Source organism: Mesocricetus auratus, unplaced genomic scaffold (assembly GCF_017639785.1).
Source record: "Mesocricetus auratus isolate SY011 unplaced genomic scaffold, BCM_Maur_2.0 Super-Scaffold_100007, whole genome shotgun sequence".
NCBI classification, from domain to species: Eukaryota; Metazoa; Chordata; class Mammalia; order Rodentia; family Cricetidae; genus Mesocricetus; species Mesocricetus auratus.
This window is the reverse complement of record NW_024429191.1, coordinates 84,154,726-84,162,845: the sequence shown is the minus strand read 5'-3', so window position 1 is coordinate 84,162,845 and position 8,120 is coordinate 84,154,726. Positions and strand designations below refer to the sequence as shown.

At 44.1% G+C, this 8,120-nt stretch overlaps 1 protein-coding gene across 1 annotated transcript; it reads left to right on the top strand.

Moving 5' to 3' along the window:
• Window positions 1-216: 216 nt before the first annotated feature.
• On the top strand, window positions 217-7,210 carry Ddx5 (DEAD-box helicase 5). The gene is made up of 13 exons (XM_005070005.4): window positions 217-418; window positions 1,552-1,717; window positions 2,191-2,287; window positions 2,379-2,512; window positions 2,614-2,679; window positions 3,219-3,360; window positions 3,443-3,603; window positions 3,689-3,861; window positions 4,258-4,368; window positions 4,638-4,699; window positions 4,786-4,845; window positions 6,097-6,321; window positions 6,500-7,210. Exons 1-13 carry the CDS (start codon window positions 375-377, stop codon window positions 6,904-6,906), a joined length of 1,848 nt encoding a protein of 615 aa, XP_005070062.1. The 5' UTR covers window positions 217-374; the 3' UTR covers window positions 6,907-7,210.
• The last annotated feature ends 910 nt before the right edge of the window (window positions 7,211-8,120 follow it).

Below are 8,120 nucleotides of genomic sequence, written 5' to 3'. Positions count from 1 at the left end.
GGGTAATAAACGGGCGCCGGCGAGGGAGCGCCCGCTGGGAGGAGGGGCGAGGACATGGCGGATTCCCGAACGCCAGCGGGCGTTGAGGCCTCCAGCCCGGGGGGAGGGGCGATTAGGTCATAGAGCGGCTCCCAGCGTCCTTTGCGGCGAGGAGGCGGTCCAGACTATAAAAGCGGCCGCCGGGACGCAGCCGGCACCTCATTCATTTCCACCGGTCCTGGGGTTCGCAGCTCCGGCTTCGTCACCGCCGTCCTTCCGCCGGTGACGCCCCCGCAAAGGCTTCGCCGTCGCCGAGGCCTCCGCTCTAGCGACTCGTCGCAACTGGATTATTGTCCTTCAGTGGGTCTTTCCCGCCCGCCGCCACCATTGACGCCATGTCGAGTTATTCTAGCGACCGAGACCGCGGCCGGGATCGAGGGTGAGTGTGGCAAGGGACCTGTCAGGCTGAGCGGGTGGGGGATGGGAGCGCGGCGCGGCGGCTCGGGTTTCCAACCGACAGACCATGGGTGTTCCGGAGGGAGGCCTTGCGGCTTTTTCTCTCAGCTGGGTGAGAGGCGTTAGAGGCGACGCTCCTGGCAATTGGGCGCCACCCTGGCGGATTTTTCTTTTTTTTTTTTTTTTTTGGCGCGGGAGGGCCGGGACCCGCGGCTCCTGGCGGCTGTTGCGGGAAGCCCCGAGCAGCGCGCCAGGCACGGAAGCGCCGCGCCTTTGAGGCGGCCCCGAGGCGTTGTCGGGTGCAGCCTTCCGGCGGGTGTTGAGGGGCCCCCGGTGGTACCGGGGAGCAGAGGGGGGGTTTTCGAGGCCATCCGTGCCCTGGAGGGTGGTCGGCGTCGGCGGATTCAACCATGCGGCCGAGCGGCGGCCACAAAATGCCGGCCTCGGACATGGCGGCGGCGCCTTTGTTACCCCGCCCGGCGGAGGCGCTCAAAATGGCAGCGTCGAGAAAATGTGGCGCAGAGAGAAATGCGAGACAAAGAAGGAAGCGCCGCCCCAGCGGGAACGCCGCCCGGCCCGGGACTCCTCCCCCGGTTGTCGCCGGCTCCTCCTCTTTTTTTCCCCCCTCGCGTTATATAATTTTGCTACCTTGATTTGCAGCGGTTCGCGGCGTGTTCACCCCTTCCTACCCTGCCCGCAACACCCTCCCCGTTCCCCTGCTCGCATCGCCTGCGCGGCGCCGTTACTCTTTAATCGGAAACAGTGGCAAAAATAACCTTGTTAAGCTCCTCCCTCCCTGCCCAGCTCCTAGACTCTTAATTCCTAAGCTCTGTGGGGAGGGTATATGGAGCCTCAAGCTGTTGTCTGTCCTTGTAATCTGAACTTGCGACGATTGGGCAGTTTCCGACTGGTAAAACCAAGCTGCTTGTTTGGCATCAATAGAGTGTGCTGGGGATGACAGTAAAAAACTACTGTGCCAATTGTAGCTGTCGAGAGAATTGACAATTGGGAGGGAGTCCAGAAATGCACTTTGGCTTAATATCAAAAGACATCAAATAAAATGTGGGTGCAAACATATATAGAACTTTTTCACAATGTGCTCTTCTCCCTCCCTAGATTTGGTGCACCAAGATTCGGAGGAAGTAGAACAGGACCCCTCTCTGGAAAGAAGTTTGGAAATCCTGGGGAGAAACTAGTTAAAAAGAAGTGGAATCTTGATGAGCTGCCCAAATTTGAGAAGAATTTTTATCAGGAACACCCTGATTTGGCAAGGCGCACTGCAGTGAGTGATTTTAATGTGGCTTTTTATTGGGTAACAGCTTCTACTCAGTTGGACAGAGACTGACAGGTGCTTTGCAAATAGCTGGGTTTGTAGAGTTCTTTGTGATATAGTTTCCAAATGTGTCCCATTGAATTCTGTGTAAACATTGTATATTGGAGCTGGGCGTTGGTGGCCCACGCCTTTAATCCCAGCACTTGGGAGACAGAGGCAGAGGCTGATCTGTTAGAGACCAGCTCCAAAACAATGCAGAGAAACCCTGTCTCAAACCTCCCAAAAAATTTGTATTGGCCAGGTGTTATGGCACTGGCCTTTAATCCTATCACTGGGGAGACAGGTAAGCCAATCAGCCTATTTGGGCTACATAGTAAGACTTTTAAAAATATGTATAATAAAGTAATTTCTATTGCTACTGAGCTGTAGGGAACTTGTCAGTGCTTGGCTGAGGTTTGAGCCTGTGGTCATTGGTTTTTCAGCAAGAGGTAGATACATACAGAAGAAGCAAGGAAATCACAGTTCGGGGTCACAACTGTCCAAAACCTGTTCTGAATTTTTATGAAGCAAACTTCCCTGGTAAGGACTAATTTTCATCTCAGTCCTTTTCATTTGTTCCCTCTTCTTGCCTAACTAAGTTTTTTTCTAAGAATGGTATTACTGGTTACAGCAAATGTCATGGATGTGATTGCAAGACAGAACTTCACTGAACCCACTGCTATTCAAGCTCAGGGCTGGCCGGTTGCTCTCAGTGGATTGGATATGGTTGGAGTAGCTCAGACTGGATCTGGAAAAACATTATCTGTAAGTTTAGGAGAGCTTGATACATTCTGGAAATGGTGACCTGGTAAATCTTTTTAAAGCATTTTAATAAAATTTCTGTTTTCACTCTTCCTCTCCAACAGTATTTGCTGCCTGCCATTGTCCACATAAATCATCAGCCATTCCTAGAGAGAGGTGATGGGCCTATTGTAAGTATGTCTTGTAAACTTTATTGGTCCTTACACACTAGAGTTTTAGACTACATAATCCCACTCAGTTTGCTAGAACTGGTCTGGCTTTTGTATAGCTGGAGAATGGAGCTTAGTAACAATTTAAAACTAGTATCCAAGAACAGTACGCCTGACACTTATTCAAAGTCTGAACTGAGTTCAATCCCTACAACCTACGAGTAGAGAATGGACTCCCAAAAGTTGGCTTCTGCATGGACTAGAGAGATGGCTCAACTGTTACAGGCTAGGCTCACAACTCATTTGGCTTCTGCTTTCCACATGTGCTCCCACATTAAAAAAGTCCTGAGCATAGTGGTCCATGTGTATAATCTCTCAGTAATCCCAGGGAGAAACTAGAGGATCCAGGAATTGGAGGCCAGCTTCAATGACAGAAGGCCTTGTCTTAAATCCAATTCCCAGCATCATCCCACCCACCTCACCTCCAAAAAAATACAGAACCCTGGTATACTGGCTTGTGCTAAAAGCTGAGGTTTTTGGTTTTGTTTTGTTTTCTTTAGTGCTTGGTGCTGGCACCAACACGGGAACTGGCCCAGCAAGTACAGCAAGTTGCTGCTGAGTACTGTAGAGCCTGTCGCCTGAAGTCTACTTGCATCTATGGTGGTGCTCCCAAGGGACCACAGATTCGTGATTTGGAAAGAGGTATATGATTATAAAGGGGTCTTTGTCACTGGTGAGATGAAAGTTTTACATGTTGTAGTTACATTTGCTCCTTTAATTAAAGGTGTGGAAATCTGTATTGCAACACCTGGAAGACTGATTGACTTTTTAGAGTGTGGAAAAACCAACCTGAGAAGAACAACTTACCTTGTCCTTGATGAAGCTGATAGAATGCTGGATATGGGATTTGAACCCCAGATACGGAAAATTGTGGATCAAATAAGAGTGTGTATTCTTATGTTCTTGTAAAGATCAGTTCTAAGTTTATTCTTAGGGTTGCGGTCTTAATTTATTTCCCAAAATTTTTTAGCCTGATAGGCAAACCCTAATGTGGAGTGCAACTTGGCCAAAAGAAGTAAGACAGCTTGCTGAAGATTTCCTGAAAGACTATATTCATATCAATATTGGTGCACTAGAACTGAGTGCAAACCATAACATTCTTCAGATTGTGGATGTGTGTCATGATGTAGAAAAGGATGAAAAGTAAGTTTAAATCTTAGCAACTTGAGAAAATCTTGATTGTACAAGAATAATTAGTTTTGAAATTTGTCTTAAAATGAAATTTAGTATGGTATAGGATCTTTTTTTTTCAATGTGCTTGTTGTGGATATAGCTTGGTAGCCTGGCTAGCATGAGAAAAAACCTTATGAGTTTGAACCTAGCCACTACACAAGCACAAAGTGTTGTGCTTGCTAGTACATAACAGTACTTACTGTAAGGAAAGCCTCATGTCATAAGCTTTCCTAAAGAACCAGGAGCAAAAGTGTTTTAGCGGGTGTGTTGATTTTTGACTTCCGTAAATATGTTTCACTAAGCACACTTATTTTTTTTTTTTAGTTGATTGTCAATTTAAAAATGACAACTTTGTTTTCTCTTTAGGCTTATTCGTCTAATGGAAGAGATCATGAGTGAGAAGGAGAATAAAACCATTGTTTTTGTTGAAACCAAAAGAAGATGTGATGAACTTACCAGAAAAATGAGGAGAGATGGGTATGTGGTTTCCTGCATGGCTGGCAGACTTTAGAAAAGGGCAAAAGTACTTTGATCAGAAGCAGAGAGTTTTGTGGGAATCATGTGTGCTACAGTATAGGTATAATGCAAATGAATTCAATGGCAACGTAGTGATAATGGCTAGGGGGTGCAGTGCTCAGTGGGAGAGCGCTTGACTAAGATGAAATACTATAGGGTTAAATATCGGTAGATTCTGTCTTCCGGTTTTAACTGTGAGTGCACTAATATAATATAACTTGTTAATACAGGTGGCCTGCCATGGGCATCCACGGTGACAAGAGTCAACAGGAACGTGACTGGGTTCTAAATGGTGTGTATTTCAAATAAGATGAAATTTGTTTATAACTTGATAACATTTGCTTGGACTAATGGTCATTTGTGTGTATGTCTTTGTAGAATTCAAACATGGAAAAGCTCCTATTCTGATTGCTACCGATGTGGCCTCCAGAGGGCTAGGTTAGTACAAACTCGAATTCATGGCTTGGTTTCCCAGAAGATCTCCGTGTAGTTTTTTTTAAAGAAAGTTTATTGCTTTCTTTAACCTGCATTTTTTTTCTAAGTTTTTTTCACATAAAGGTGCAGTCTTTGTGGCAAGGCCTAGGCATGACAATCGGAGGACTCGAGGGGGATGGAGGACTAGTGATCGGCTGGCTGCTTCCAGTCGATTAGAGAGGTGAAAAGCTGAAAGTGTGCCAGTAATCTTCAAAGGGCAGAACATACCACCTCTGCCCCATAAACTGTTCTCTCCGGGGGAAAAAAATGGAAGTTACCTCACAGTTCACTGCCGTGGTATTTCATCTGTCCCATGCTTTGCATGATTGCCATGGTACAGCGTTGTTTCAAACTGTTCACTGTGATCTGTGGGTCTTTGAATTTCAGTGAGTTTGCTGAAATGTCGAAGAAATATTTCCAAACTTCAATGTTCAATGAAATTTTTGTTCAAGTTTGAAATGGAGAGAGCAGCTTTAAAAGGTACTAAGCCTTTTACAAATTGGTGAGTACTGGCACATGAGACCTAGAGCAGGACCAACTTGTCACACGTAGTCAGTGGGAAAGAGTGCCTCGAAAGTTCCTCCCTCACCTACACAGTAGTCGTCATGTCGAGACCTGCCAGAGAGAGACACATTCTCAAGTGAATCCTGGCTTCTTGGAAGCGCTTGCCTAGACGAGACACAGTGCATTAAAACAACTTTTGGGGGACAGGTATGTTTTTCTTGCAGCTGCAGTTGTAAGGTCTTGGCAAGACAAGCAGTGTGGCCAGAATTTTGAACTTCTGATGAGTGTAATGCAAAGGACCTTGTGCATTTTTCTTAAAGGTCCTCAAAAATGAGCACATGAAGAGGTTGCTGTGAAACTTTTAAGTGGCCCTACTGCGCAGAAGCACTCAGATGTCACTTGATGATCTGTAAGGGGAGTTTGCCAATTTGGGAATGTGCTAAGGAGAATACACATTCCCTTGATAGGCTGTCAGTGGGTGGGTGATAACTTAATACAGCTGACATGTGCTTTTTTCCTTTTTTTCTGCCCCACCCTCTTTTTCTACCTCAATGGTATTCCTACAGGAAAATGGATAACCATTTTAACTGTATTTTTTGCAGCCCGTACCTTCTTGGGAATACAATTGTCTAACTTTTTATTTTTGGTCTGGCTGTTGTGGTGTGCAAAACTCCGTACATTGCTATTTTGCCACACTGCAACACCTTACAGATGTGGAAGATGTGAAATTTGTCATCAATTATGACTACCCTAACTCCTCAGAGGATTATATTCATCGAATTGGAAGAACTGCTCGCAGTACCAAAACGGGCACAGCATACACTTTCTTTACACCTAATAACATAAAGCAAGTGAGCGACCTTATCTCTGTGCTTCGGGAGGCTAATCAAGCAATTAATCCCAAGTTGCTTCAGTTGGTCGAAGACAGAGGTTCAGGTAAGAGATGTTACAGGTAGCTGGGGTCACCTCGTTGTCTACAAAGTCTACTTTAAATGGGATTGGTGGAGTAAGTAAATCTGAAAAACACTTAAGCTGGCATGAGTAGAGCTACCTTTATGTTAGCACATTTATGCCATAGATAAAATTGACCCCTTTTCACTTACTTTCTTGACAGGTCGTTCCAGGGGTAGAGGAGGCATGAAGGATGATCGTCGTGACAGATACTCTGCAGGCAAAAGGGGTGGATTTAATACCTTTAGAGACAGGGAAAATTATGACAGAGGTTACTCTAGTCTGCTTAAGAGAGATTTTGGGGCTAAAACTCAGAATGGTGTTTACAGTGCTGCAAATTACACCAATGGGAGCTTTGGAAGTAATTTTGTATCTGCTGGTATACAGACCAGTTTTAGGACTGGTAATCCAACAGGGACTTACCAGAACGGTTATGATAGCACTCAGCAATATGGAAGTAATGTTGCAAATATGCACAATGGTATGAACCAACAGGCATATGCATATCCTGCTACCGCAGCTGCTGCGCCTATGATTGGCTATCCAATGCCAACAGGGTATTCTCAATAAGACTTTAGAAGTATATGTAAATGTCTGTTTTTCATAATTGCTCTTTATATTGTGTGTTACCAGACAAGATAGTTATTTAAGAAACATGGGAAATGCAGAAATGACTGCAGTGCAGCAGTGATTATGGTGCACTTTTTTCGCTATTTAAGTTGGATATTTCTCTACATTCCTGAAACAATTTTTAGGTTTTTTTTGTACTAGAAAATGCAGGCAGTGTTTTCACAAAAGTAACTGTACAGTGATTTCAAATACAATAAATGAAGGCAATGCATGGCCTTCCAATAAAAGATATTTGAAGACTGAATTAAGTGGAAATTGTACTTTATTTTACATATATAATGTCATGTAAAACTTGGCTTAGGTAGTATGTTTTGGGGGGATTTTCATTTTGGTGTTTTATTTTTACAGAAAAACTAAAGTTGACTACTTGCCATTCTTTGATTTAGGACTTAGGAGGAGAGGGAATCGGAAAGGCCCTTAAGATGATGATGTCTCTAGGAACTGGATTTTATAAATTTGTCAGTAACTTTCAACATCAGGGATAATATGTTCTAATTTGCAAAACAGTAAGTGCTGGCATACTTTAATCTTGACCAAAATGCAAAGTTGAAAGACTTAGCCCAAGAGCTGTGCACTGTGTCCTTAGTGCAGCTTACTTTGTAGGTTCTAGTCCTCACCAACTTGCCAGGGTTCCTAGAGCCACACTGGTAGTCAGGAATGTCTCCACATTATTTTAGGGCATTTTAAAGGTCTTCAAATTGTAGGCTAGTCAGTACTCCAACACAAGGATGATACCCTCAAAACCAATAATCAGGCAACATAATCACAAGCACAGTTTTAAGAAAAGTTCTTCAGGTTATATTTGACATGCTAACTGCTAGAAAGATCAGCTGATAGCCATAGATTTAAGTGGGCTCGCCAACAGCTTTATTTTAGAATGGAGCTAAGTAGGTATAAATGTCTTCCCAGAAAATGGTATGTTTTGCACAGGGAAAAGGTCTTAGAGAAATTTCATTTGTTTTTTTAAACAGGCTTCGATGTTAATTCCTCATTTATAAAATGTAAAACAAATTAGAATGTGCTGGGGGTGGGAGCTGGGATTAACATCAAATGTTTTCCAGGGCTGATACATTGAAAACTGGTTCATCTCTAGTATCCTGAGTGGTTTTCAGTGGCATGGCTAGTCAAATTCATGGTTTTTAATTATAGGGGTA

What these genes read in the sequence shown, in the direction of transcription:
- Ddx5 (XM_005070005.4), top strand. Translation starts at nt 375, where the DNA reads ATGTCGAGTTATTCTAGCGACCGAGACCGCGGCCGGGATCGAGG. An exon ending in GATCTGGAAAAACATTATCT is followed by an intron (nt 2,513 to 2,613) that starts GTAAGTTTAGGA and finishes CCTCTCCAACAG; the next exon opens with TATTTGCTGCCTGCCATTGT. An exon ending in AGAGAGGTGATGGGCCTATT is followed by an intron (nt 2,680 to 3,218) that starts GTAAGTATGTCT and finishes TGTTTTCTTTAG; the next exon opens with TGCTTGGTGCTGGCACCAAC.